Here is a 13,570-nt window from a genome sequence, read left to right as displayed (position 1 = left end):
AACCAGAGTTAAACACAGTACTTCACCCTCCAACGCTTCACCCTGGAGTCCAGGGCCAGTGTCAAGCAGCTTCACTCTCTTTAAGCCCTATGCAGCAAACCAAATAATATTCCTATCCAAAGTAGGGGTGGGAATCACAGGGTACCTCAAGATACGCAATACATGGCCAACGATACGATAATATTGCGATACAGCGATTCTGCGATAATCTTAATATTGTTAAACCATCATGTAACAATACATCACAATATATGTCTCACTATCAGTGGTGGTGGGTCAATAGAGGGCACTAGACGCCGCCCCTCCGTGAAATATTCACTCGAATATATCTGCCAACTATGATGAATAAACCAATACAAATCTGAAATAAATCAACAAAAAAACATAGCGTTTATCCTTGTTTAATTGTGTGATAGACAGTACTTGCCTTGCCAGCAACCATTTAAATGCTTCTGAACGAGAATTATTTGGGCTAGGCTTGTTATTGGTAATTGGAGATAAAGCCCTCCTTCAAGTCAGGGGCGCCGGTAACGATAAAGTCTATGTGAGCTCACAAACTTTTTGCTGTCTATCAAGCAGAGACAGCTTTTCATTGGCGCATGAAAATTCGACTTCAGGTCGCAATTTTGTGCGCCCAGATCAATGGCATTGTTTTTCATATTTTTGCATCACCACATGATTTGACAATTCAGCGAATCAATCAAATAGGCTACCCCCCTCAGCAGCATTCGTGCTACACAACTACATGCAGAGAAGAGATAGATGGCTAACTAGCAGAAAGTTGTAAAAGTACTTTCCAACCATTTCAGTGGAGGAATTGGACTCCCCAAGCAATTTTATGCTTAAAATGAGCAAGTAAGTTACATATTAATTTAGTCTTTCGGCCTGTACTATATAAACAAAATGAAGCAACTGTCCAATATTTCTAACTGCATTTGAAATAGACCTTGAGACACACAAAAAATGGACGCTATAGGACAGTGATCATGATTTGCCTCAATATCAGAATAACAACCATTGGTCAAAAAGCAATGGCTGGTGGGATGGCTATAAAGTAGGTCTGCATCTGCAGTGTAAGCTTGTCCAGGCCCTGCAAGTCAGGATGAAGGTTATGAATCTGAATGATTTTTTAGGCTGTGGCCATCCCCCAAATGAACCAGAATACAGGAAATCAAATCTACCAAATTCTACAATTTCAGGTTGAGGACCCCCAGGACCCCCGCGCATTACTGCGCCCAGCAACAATTTTTATCACCAGCCGCCACTGCTCACTATGAATACAAAATGAGTGTGAAGAGACAAGGAGCTAGATTTATTTTGTCTTTAGTCATGGTCCAAACTGAGTTTTTCCGTTGCTTGTCTTTGGCTCGTTAACTTCCGTTCAAGTTTCCCTCGTTATGTGTTGAGTGCCACCTCAAGGAGCCATGAAGCAGTGACCCTGGGAGAGAGGAAATCTGTTCAGTGCGCCTTATTTTATTAGATATCGATATTTGGGCCACCCCGATGGTTCACCTGGTATTGTGCGTACTACTAAGGCTCGGTTCTTACCACCCCTCTCCCATACCTTCCTGTCTAACACAAAAATGCAAAAGAAAAACTTTAAAAAAAATATTAAGTAACATTTTATATTAAGGTCCTTGTAATGAGCCTTTGTTAATATCTACTAAGACCTTATTATATGCTTATTAACATTCATTTGTGTTAATTAGACTATGGTTCCCGCTTTAGATCCCGTACCTGCAAAATGCATAATTAGCAGTTTAATAAAGGATTTATGAAACTTAATAAGCATAACAATTGCTCAGTAAAGGTTTAACAATGACATAATAGGTAAATTAGTAAGACTCAATAAATGGGTTGGTAATGCTTTTATTTACAACTATAAGAAACTCATAAGACTATTATGTTAATGTTATTAAGCAATCGATAAATAGTTTCTTAAGTGCTTATGAAAGTCGCATAATCTCACAATAAACATGTTTAATATGTTATTATTATCACTTATAGATAGTCTTATAAACACCAATTAATGTTAATAAGCATTTAATAAGTGTCTTATTGCCTATTAACAAAGGCTTATTACAAGGACCTTAATATAAAGCGCCAAATATTCGAATAATTAAAAAAATATATATAATGAAATGAATAATATATATGTATATATCGATATTTGGCGCCAGTGTATCGATTCTCGTGTGTCACGAATAAGGGCGAGGATATATCGGTGTATGGATATTGTGTCCACCGCTCATCCAAAGCCCTGCTGCGTGGTGGGCTCTGCTCGGTCTGAAGCCAGCGCTTCTGTTCCTCTCCGGGGTCGCGCGACACATACTGAGCAGCCCGCGTCTTGTGGTCCCTGCAGCAGGCGGCGTGCCACAGCGAGGTGAGCGAGGAGGTGAGGCACCAGGCCCTGCAGTACGGCTCCGAGTGTACCCTGGGGTACATCGACCTGCTGGAGCAGGTGCTGCAGGTGAGGACACTGCAGCACACCATGCATAGACAATAGGAGGAGGAGTGTGTGTGTGTGTGTGTGTAAGAGAGAGTGTCTACATACACGCATGTGTGTGTGTGTGTGTGTGTGTGTGTGTGTGTGTGTGTGTGTGTGTGTAAGAGAGAGTGTCTACATACACGCATGTGTGTGTGTGTGTGTGTGTGTACATGTGTGTGTGTACATGTGTGTGTGTAAGAGAGAGTGTCTACATACACGCATGTGTGTGTGTGTGTGTGTGTGCATGCGCGTTACCGGAAAAGTGTGTGTATTCAAACATTTGTGTGGACATTCTTTTAAATATAAGTTGGATCTGTATTTGATTCTCATCATCTGTCATTATAGTGCTGTGAATCACCTGTGGGTGGGTTTGTGTATGTGTAATGTAATGAGGGATTATTTTCCAGTGACAATGTGTTCTATTAAAGAGTGTGTTTGTCTGTGTGTGTGTTCAGGTTCTCCAGCGGCCGACTGGAGAGCAGAAGCAGCAGCTGGTGGTGCACTCCAAGCGGGTGGCATCGTGTGTGACGGAGCTCATCCAGACAGCGGAGGCAATGAAGGGTAGGGCCACACACGTACACACAAACAGGCACACACACATACACACCAGACACACAAACACAAACACACATGCAGAAACACCCTCAGAAACACATGCATGTAGACACACACATACACTCTTGAGCACACTGCTCCCACACTTCTTGCCCCCTTTATTCCCTGGTACTTAGTACTTTGTACCTCGTACTTAACAGAAACACATCTCAACTGCTAAAAGCTCATCTCAGCCCTTTCTGTTGGGGAACGCGTAACATTCGTGCTGTTCGTGTGTCAGGCTGATGCACACACTCCCTAATCAAGGAGGGTTTATGGAAATCACCTCACCAGAATGTGCTGTAGGGCAGTTGCAGTGGAAATGGCTCCAAATTGAGCGTTGCCGGCCGGTTATGACTGGCCGACGCGGGCGCTGTTGCCTCTGGAAGCGATATCCCTGACAGCCGTAATGGATTGTGTTTGGGAGGAAGATTAGATTTCACCGTATAGCCAGGGACCCACCGGGGCTATCCACCTCACCCCTTTAATGTCCCTTGTGCTCTCTCTCTCTTTCTGTCTCCCGCTCTCTCTCCCTCTCTCCCTCGCTATGGCCTCAGATGGAGGTAAGTAGGATATGGTGTGTTTTTTCCCCTCCGTGCCAGATCATCTTTCTCAGAGACTCTAGGGGGTGGGGGGGGGGGGGGGGGGGGTATGGAGGGGGGTTCTGGTGCAGGGAGAGCAGATTTCCCCTGGGCTCCACTGAATCCATGAAAACATCTTTCCATCTGCGACCCCAAGCTGTTCCAAAAACAGCTCAATTTATTTTACGGCCACTTTAGAAATCGATAAAATGACGGAGAGCCATCAAACGTGCGATGTACACCAAATTATTTTTAGCAAGCTTTGGTTAACTTCGAGGCCTGAGACCAAAGAGGCTCCGTTTGAATAAATCGGGTGTCAAAACTTCGACCACCGAAGCGGTTTTCTTGGCTCCATGAGCACCATCGCCTCAACAGTGACGTTTTCAGTGACGAAGCAGATTTGTTTTCGGGCATGGTTCAGTCTTGTTTTCTCCCTCCCGTCCCTCCGCCCACCATTTTCCTCATCGGCCTGGATCCAGATCAGGGTCAAGGTAGATAGGACTGGTTTTGTGTTGTTGTGGTTGTAGTGGTTGCTGTTTTTGCTGTGAGGTGTTGTTGTGAAGTGGCACGTCATTGTTATGTCCCCACCTCCACCATCAGACTGCTCAGTGATTTCACTCATTTGAACTGATTTGATCTACCTCGCTGGACCCCTGTGCTGCATGTCGGACCTGACTTGGACCTTTCTGACTGCTTTAAACCTGCACTCGTTGAATCTCTTGTATTCGCAAGTCGTCTCTCTCACATGTCCTCAATGCACTGGAACTTGTGTCTCACATGTCTTCAATGCACTTCAATGCACTGTAAATTGTGTCTCACACGTGTCTTCAATGCACTGTAACTTGTGTTACACGTGTCTTCAATGCACAGGAACTTGTCTCTCACATGTCTTCAATGCACTGCAACTTGTGTCTCACGTGCCTTCAATGCACTGTTACAGTGCCATTGAGGGCACGTGAGAGACATGGGAGAGACATGTAACCTTGTGCCATGCAAACCAGGTTGAAGGTTAACAAGATGACTGTAACAAGGTTGCAGTGCGTTGAAGACATGTGAGCGCATCAAGTGATCTGAACGAGTGGCCCCGCGGATCGCAGACTCACCAGCCCTCCCTTACAGGCTCCGAGTGGGTGGACCCCGAGGACCCCACCGTCATCGCCGAGACGGAGCTGCTTGGCGCTGCGGCGTCCATCGAGGCGGCTGCCAAGAAGCTGGAGCAGCTCAAGCCACGGGCCAAGCCCAAGGTACCGTCACCCTAACCCTAACCCTAGGCGCCCATACCCCGACGCACACCCCACACAGGTCTGAACCACACACAGGCCTCCGGACGTTGGGTGTTGCCGGTGTTAGCCGGTGGCATGGAGCCGGCAGAGGCTGAAGCTACGGGAAAGAACGTGAGGCATAAGGAGAAATCCTTGAAGGGAGATCTGCAACATTAAATGACTCTTAGTGGTTGTGTTACCTCGCCGTTTACGTCGGTATTATCACCTGAGCCGCGGGGCTCTTTCCACAATATTCCATTTGCGTCAGTCCGTGAACACAATTACATACACGTTGGAACGAGGACACAATGAGCACTGGAGATGGTGTTGCCCTCTTTCGCAAGGGGCGGTCAGCACTGTCATTGAACAGAGCGGCGCGCTTGTAAAATAGAACATTGTGCAATCCTGAACTAAACGAACCCTCACATTAAACCATAACAAACTACAGTGGTGTGGAAATGAAATTGAAATACGACCGCATGCGTTGTGTGTGTCTTTGTTTTAGCGTGTAGGACGTTTACCTGTTGGCCTATCTCCGAGGACCAAATAGAAAGACCCCACCTTGTTACTCCCTGTCTGCCACTAGAGTCCCTCTGTCCCCCTCTCCTCACACCCCCCATTCAATCTGGCTGTGTTTGTGCTGGATTCAGACGCCTCAGAGACATGAGTTTAGCACGTAGCATGGAAGCTACTCCCTCCACTGCTATGTTCATATGTTGAATGGAAGCTTATGAGTATGTAGTGTTTGTACTAGTGTTAGTGTTGGGGTAGCCTGGCTCCGCCCGCCTAAGTACTTCCGCTCTATTTTAATTTCTCTTCAGTACTACGTCTGGGTCTGCGGTATGTTAGTGGGTTTTCTCTGTCCAAATTTTGTGCATCCAATCAGCGAAAAGAGGGAGTGGCTGAGAACAATGACGTCAAAGTCAGCTCTGGTCTTCACGCACTGTGATTGGTTTGTTTACAGCCTGCGCGCAACGTGATTCCCGGCCAAACGTTAGCGTTTGGTTATGGCAGATCCAGAGTGGCACTGGGCAAATCCAATAGTTTTAAACTTCAACAGACACCAGCCTTCAAGTGAGTTAATGTTTGTCAATTGAGTAGGTCCAGACTCTCTGTGCAAATGAAATGAAGTACGAGAGTCTGGTAGGACCAGGCTAGTGTTAGGGTTAGTATGACCATAAACTTAGTGTTAGGGTTAGTATTAGCATGAAATGTATGTTAGGGTTAGCAGTAGCATGAAACTAGTATTGGGGTATTATTAGTACGAAATCAAATGACACAGCTTTTCAAATAAGGTAGAAATGTGTGTTTCTCCAAATCGCATGTGTATGTGTATGTGACTCTGAGGACGGTGTACACTGTATCAGGGGTGATTCACCGCAGCGATGTGAGTATGGATGTGAGTCAGCAGCTTAGCAGGAACGGCCGCGGGTGTTCCTGCTGAGGCCCAGAGCTGACCAGCGTTTTCCCTCTTATTTTAGCTGCCGTCCAGGGGCGTCACAGCGCTACACGCCGCCGGGGACGGCTCCCCGGGGCCACCCAAATATGCCCCCTGTCACCTGTTCAAAAGTGTGACTATTTGTGAAATAGCTGATGGTTGAAAGGCCGTTGTAGGTTAACAGGCCTGTCGACCGCGGGGAAGTTTGTCTTGCTGAGATGATTTTTGTTGTTGATGACCTCCTTTACACATGTGTAGTTGTTTTGTTGAGAGGTGATTTTTTGTTCAAAGGTTTCTCAAAAGTGAGTTACAGCACAGAAATGTACCATAATTACCTGTCAAGATGAGGATTCTCCATATTGGATTTATATCATCAACATGCTGACGTTTAAATAGCTGAACTTTATTATTAACCAGCTGGGGTAAGAGTGGTAGCAAAATAAACAGGTGCATGTTTCACCTCAAAGGCCAATACTAAACATCAGGTTCTTCAGGGAGGCTAAAAGACCTTCTTGATCACCTCAACGGTGATTGATCAAATATACTTGATGCAGTTCATGCATGATTCTGGAACATGTAACTAATCATCAGTCTGACTCTATGCCTAACACTTCTATCTGTGAGACCTCAAGACTAATCCCCATCTTCTCCCCCTGCTCCCCTCCCTCCCCCTCATGTGTTCCTCCTCCACCTCCCACTGTGGCCTCTCCCCCGCTGTGCTTCCTGTTTGGCCCGCTCCCCTCCTGTCCAGCAGGGGGCGATCATCTCCTCCTCTGACCCAGCATGCCTCCCCCTGTGCCCCCCGTCCCCCTCTCTCTGAGCCGTGGAGGCCTGGAAGCCTTCGCTGCAGGGCTCTGTCTGATATGTTTGATATATTAGGTTGTTATTCAGTCCAACTATATATCAAACATATTCCTACAGTGTCCCGCCCTGTCTCCAAGACGCTGTGGCCTTGTGTGTTTCACTCGTGATCTGTGCTATGAACCTGTTACTGACTGAGGCACCATATATATAAATATATACATATATATACAATATATATTTATATATATATTAGGGCTGGAACGTTTCACAAAATCCACGCTTCGGTTTTGTGTTCATGTTCTTCAGTTTGGTGCGGTACGTTTTTCGTAAGGCAGAGGAGGACATTGTGTCAAGGGCAAATAATTGTTTTAAGGCATTTTTTATATTATATGTATGCATTTTTTATATATGTACATATATAATGATACATACATATACAAACATAGCTATATTTCTCAACTACGTTGGATGGCCCACGTGGCACCAGGATTCCGAGTCTCACCGGGGGTGTGTGTTGAGTCTGAGTCTCACCGGGGGTGTGTGTTGAGTCTGAGTCTCAGCGGGGGGTGTGTGTTGAGTCTGAGTCTCACCGGGGGTGTGTGTTGAGTCTGAGTCTCAGCGGGGGGTGTGTGTTGAGTCTGAGTCTCACTGGGTGGGGGGTGTGTTGAGTCTGAGTCTCAGCGGGGGGTGTGTGTTGAGTCTGAGTCTCACCGGGGGGTGTGTGTTGAGTCTGAGTCTCAGCGGGGGGTGTGTGTTGAGTCTGAGTCTCAGCGGGGGTGTGTGTTGAGTCTGAGTCTCACCGGGTGTGTTCATCTTCTGTTCCCAGCAGGCGGACGAAAGCCTGGACTTCGAGGAGCAGATCGTGGAGGCGGCCAAGTCCATCGCTGCGGCGACCAGTGCCCTGGTCAAGTCTGCGTCGGCAGCTCAGAGGGAACTGGTGGCGCAGGGAAAGGTCAGCCCACGGTTTCCTCACACACACGTTCACACACTCCTGTACGCTCACGGTACCGTGAGGAGCTGGGACGCTGATGATATCACAGCCAGAACCACTGCACTGCGTACGCAACGTCTGTGTTGTTCCTTGCTGTGTCGCTGCCCTGCGGTCTGGGACATGATGCAACAGTTCTGCTTGTTTCCAGGTTCCCATAGTCTGAGTATTATCCCTCATATTCCACCAATGGATCCCTCGGAAAAACTAAGACTAGCTTATATTATTTATTGTTATTAAAGGTGTATTTATTGTTATTAAAACGATTTAAAAGCTGTTAATTTAGTGTCATTTGTTAGAAATGGCCTAGCCGTCTGTCAGCTGTTAGTGAGTGAAATGCGTGTACGAGCCAATTTAGTTTTTTGACCATTTCTGGGCATCTCTTGGTTCTGGGAATTCATCTTACCGTTAAATCAGCGGTGTAATGCAACACTTCTCAATACGGCAGAAAAAGCAGGCAGGGAAAGAGCAAACGTTTTCTGGGGTTGTTTAGTTTTGAAATCTCGCTCCCTTGAGCTCTCCCCCGCCCTGTGTCTTCCCCACCCTCACCACTCTCCCCTACACCACCTCCACCTGACGTCTTTGCTCCTCCCTCCAGGTCGGCTCCAACCTGGCCAACGCAGTGGACGACGGCCAGTGGTCGCAGGGCCTCATCTCTGCCGTGAGTCACTACGAGCCCAGTACTCCCATTAACTCTGAGCCCCATTCCGTGTAGCCACGCCCTGCTCACGCTCTAACCCTCCCCCTCGGCCCGCAGGCCCGCATGGTGGCGGCGGCCACCAGCAACCTTTGCGAGGCGGCCAACGCCTCGGTGCAGGGCCACGCCAGCGAGGAGAAGCTCATCTCCTCGGCCAAGCAGGTGGCGGCGTCCACCGCCCAGCTGCTGGTGGCCTGCAAGGTGCGGGCCGACCAGGACTCAGAGGCCATGAGGAGACTGCAGGTATGCCCCGGGATGCACCCACTCATCCACCAACCCATCCACCTGGGTAGGAGGGGGAGCGTACCTCATAAGGAGGAGAGAGGCGTTTTGGTTTCGGATGGCTAAGAGACATGAGTCGAGGGCATAGTCGCAGGATGTTTGTTGTTTTGCGTGGAAGCTGCTCCCTCTTGTGCTAGTTTGATGAATGGAAGTGTTAAGTGTTTGTACTGGTGTTGGTATCAGGGTTAGTATTAGTATGAAATTAAACGACACAGCATTTCAAATAAGGTAAAAATGTGTGTTTTTTTAAAGCGTGAGTGACTGTGAATTTGAGTCTGAGGATAGTGTAGACTGTATCAGGGTAGGGATGATTCAGTGCGATAAAATGTGGCGAGGGCGTAAGAACAAAATGAGGGAATGGTGGAGGAAACGAACAAACCTGTACCTCGTCCAACTTTTTTTATTGGCACTATTGATTAGTCAGAATAGCAAGGCCGGGGTTGGTTTGATCTGATTCCCCATCTCCATGGAGACCCAACTGGTCTGAACTAATGAGCGAAATTAAGCCTCATTTAGTATGAATGCAAAGGACTTCTTCTGTCTTGACCAGCAGAAATAAAATGAACTTATTTTTAAGTATCCTTCCCTGCTTTACTCTCACAGATTGGCCAGGGTCTTTGGGACTAACAGAGATAGCTGAGCTCTTTAACTCTCTGTCATGGTGCTTTAAAGACAATAGCTTAGTGTTCTTTATCTTTCTGTCGTGGTGCTATATCAGAGATAGATGAGTATTCCGACTTGAGCCATCCTACTCTCTCTCTCTCTCTCTCTCTCTCTTTCTCTCTCTCTTTCTCTTTCTCTTTCTCTCATGGTGCTGTATAAGACACGGCTGACTGTTCTCTCTCTCTCGTGGTGCCGCAGGGTGCAGGCAACGCTGTGAAGCGAGCGTCTGACAACCTGGTGAAAGCGGCCCAGAAAGCGGCCTTCGACAAGGCGGACGACGCCAACGTGGTGGTGAAGACCCGGTTTGTCGGTGGCATCGCCCAGGTGAGACTACAGCTTGGACTGAATGACTCGGGGGAGGGGGTGGATTATCGTTTTGGTACGTTCTCATTACTGTTCTCAACCCTGACGTTGGTGGCTGCTGGATCCCACACAGAATTATAAATAATAATAAAATGACTGTTTGACTTTGGTAGGGGGGGGGACTGTAGACCTGTGGTATTTGCAGGCTGCGGGTTTTCCTTCCCAGCTGAATAAACATGAGATCTTCTAGATCTTTTATTTTTGCCCCCAGTTGCATGCATGCGCCATGTGCATGCACGGCTGTGGATGTGAGGATATGTATGCACAGGGAAATATAATCTCATCTGGGAACCCCTTTCAGCAGCATTGCTCTTAAGCCTCCCCAGTCCTGCAGACTGTAAAGTAGGCCAGTCATAACAATGCACCAAGATACAATATGCCAGAATCTAGACATTAATATAAATACCAACCCAGTTTAAATACCAACCCAACGCACACACACAAGCACACACACACACATTAGCACACACACACGCGCACACACACACAAGCACACACACACACACACACACACACACGCACATATAGATACACGTACACACGCACACATACATACGCACACATCCACATATGCACACGCACTTACACGTATACACACAGACAGACAGACAGACAGACAGACAGAGACACACACACACACACACACACACACACACAGACGGCTCATTCCTTTAGACTCCAGAGATTCTCTATTTATATTCCTGCTCTCTGTAGAACTCCTGGGTGAATGTTCAACATCTCAGTGTTGTAATTGGGTCCTTTATTCTGCTCCCTCCCTGTATGTTTAATTATGTTATCACCAGTCAAATGTCAGAGACCTGCCTACCAGAGGTTTCCATTACATTATGCAAACCCTCATTATTTACCATAATTTACCTGTTAAAATATATGGTGCTTTATCAATCCCAGAAGTTTGAATGTCAGTCGAATGTTACACGACTGCAGTATAAAGAGATAACAAATATCAATGTAACGTTACAGTGTAATATTGTTATACATTACTGACCATGATAAATAAGTGTCTTATGTAACGTGCTACATTGAGGAGTGACAATCGCATAGAAAACAACCACAAATATTTGATTTCTTGATTTCGAAAAAAACAAAGTTCCCAGCTTCACAACCGCATTGTGAGTTTGAATTCAGCAAGCCCCACTGGAAAGTAAATAGCGAGGAGAAGCATCTCCTTTATACATAGCCCCCAACCAAAATAGAAATAACACAAAATGAAGAAAAAATAATAGGATACAATAAAACAAAACAAATAGAAATTGAACCACGTAGTTCTATCCACAGTATTTAGGGATAAAGTGTGGAGGTGTTCTAACACCGCTACATCTTAAAGAGCGTGGTCCTTGGTCCTCTGTCAGTGGTCATTGACCTTCCGATGGTCCTCGTACCACGTGCACGTGTGAACCCTCCCTCTGTGGCCCTGCAGATCATCGCCGCCCAGGAGGAGATGCTGAGGAAGGAGCGGGAGCTGGACGAGGCGCGCAAGAAGCTGGCCCAGATCAGACAGCAGCAGTACAAGTTCCTGCCCAGCGAGCTGAGGGAGGACCACAGCTGATTGGCTGCCCAGGGCCCAGCCCACAGCCTGGAAGATGGAACTCGTCGGGAGCATGGAGTAACGCTGGCCAGCGCCAAGTCGGTCTCCACTCCCAAATAATTATAATTAAGGAATATATAGGACTTGAAACAGGCCTGTTTGAAAAGGTGTAAAAGTGCCTGTGCTCTATATTATGTATGTGTGTGTGCGTGTGTGTGTGTGTGTGTGTGCGTGTGTGTGTACCCGTGACTGAATGGGAGTTGGCTTTCAAACAAAACAACAAAAAAAAATCCTGGTTGTTTGTGTACTTACTATAAGAAAAGTTAAGACGATGGATCCAAAAAATATATATATATCGTACCACTCGCCGCTTGTTCCTGAGCGAAGAGAGTCTAAAGCAATCCTGGACCTCCCTGGGGGATGCAGGGGGAACGGGACCGGGGAGGAGAGGGTTCTGCTCTGCGTCTCCCCTCGGGGCGGTGATACGGGGGCCATGGGTTCAGCCCCGCCCTCCACAGGCAGCCATCTCCACGGCCCATCAAACGGCGGGACCCCGTCGCCTCGTGTTACCATCCGCTCGCATCGACCAGCGACGGTCCTCCTATATACATATCATTTCAGCTACCGACCAATAGAGTAGCAGGACTGGAACGGCACTTGTACTTTACTAACATGAAGATGAACTCGGGTCTCCGCGCTCTTAATGTGAAGGAGGAGTTGATGAGAATGGTTCTGAGCGCTTCTGCTCACCTCGCTGGCGGTGTGGCTCTGGTCCGACGTGGTGGAAAACGAAAAAATATGAACAGCGGGATGGTCATCTCTAGGGACGCTGTTTGTCGAGCGAGACTCAACTCTCAATAATAATAATAATATATATTTTTATTTCTCACATCTGTCTGAAGAAAATGCTGGTGCTTAAAAAGTGAACAGGTCACACTATGTTGCTTTAGATAACAAAAAAAAGAAAAAGTATTTGTCATGCTGCTTATGAACTTGAACCCCTCCCCCACCTTGGCCGTCGGCCCCTCATGCGTGTTCCGAGAGAATCTGTTTACATACCGCACCGTGTTTGTCCTAGCTTGTCCTAATGTTTTACTTCCAGCCCTGTCGACAGGAGCCAGGTATGATTTGAGGCCGGGCCCGGGCACTAAATACTCTCCACACATTCCCTCACTGGCTCTGTCCTGCTCCAGACGCTCGTCCGCGTCCAGACCGTCTACAGCAATACCGAACCCGCCGAAGGGCCCCCCTGAATAATGATCGAGCTGTGTCCTTTTAGACGAGCGCAGCAGCGCACGGAGACGGCCACCATGACACTTATGCACTGAGGAAGGCGTCTGTGAGTCTGCCGGGAGCGTCCTTGCAGGCCGCGTCCCCCACACACGAGGAGGAGAGCAGGGAACTGACCGCTCGGGCCGGGCGGAGGGGCCCTGGGCCGACTGTGTTTCTGTGTTCTATATCCTAAGTATAATCTATTCTGTATCTCTCTCTGTCCTCTTCTGCGTCTGCTCCACATTTTGTACTAGTGCCTTACATGAGTCTGCAGCATGGGGCATGCGGTGGGATAGGGGGGTGGTCTTCTCCCCCGGATCAGAACCATCAACGCCAATGTATTCCCCCCTCCTCACTCAAGTCGGGCTCTGATGTTACCATCCCCTATAGTCTTTTAAACATCCGACTTCAATGCCTTGCCCGATGGTCTGATGAGGCCGCCGTCTCCGCGGTGGCCGTGGTCAGGGGCAGCCCGGGCGCTGGGGTTTGAACTAACAGGACTAACACTACATTGCATTCCGTCAGCATGAGGCTACGACTTATATCAACAAATTGTTCTGCCTTGGAGGTGGCTAGGAAACCTGGTCCCTCA

At 47.6% G+C, this 13,570-nt stretch overlaps 1 protein-coding gene across 1 annotated transcript in view; it reads left to right on the top strand.

Moving 5' to 3' along the window:
- Positions 1-11,727, top strand: part of tln2b (talin 2b) — a gene marked incomplete at both ends in the record, with an annotated part of 58,992 nt that extends 47,265 nt beyond the window's left edge. Inside the window, 8 exons of the mRNA XM_079743442.1 lie at positions 2,363-2,470; positions 2,944-3,049; positions 4,783-4,907; positions 7,994-8,119; positions 8,754-8,816; positions 8,913-9,095; positions 9,996-10,121; positions 11,599-11,727. Coding sequence (XP_079599568.1) covers positions 2,363-2,470; positions 2,944-3,049; positions 4,783-4,907; positions 7,994-8,119; positions 8,754-8,816; positions 8,913-9,095; positions 9,996-10,121; positions 11,599-11,727 — 966 coding nt within the window. The remainder of the gene's footprint in view (positions 1-2,362; positions 2,471-2,943; positions 3,050-4,782; positions 4,908-7,993; positions 8,120-8,753; positions 8,817-8,912; positions 9,096-9,995; positions 10,122-11,598) is intronic.
- Between the last annotated feature and the right edge of the window lie 1,843 nt (positions 11,728-13,570).

This window comes from Pollachius pollachius (assembly GCF_949987615.1).
Source record: "Pollachius pollachius genome assembly, chromosome: 9".
Taxonomy (NCBI): domain Eukaryota; kingdom Metazoa; phylum Chordata; class Actinopteri; order Gadiformes; family Gadidae; genus Pollachius; species Pollachius pollachius.
This window is presented reverse-complemented; position numbering and strand designations above follow the sequence as displayed.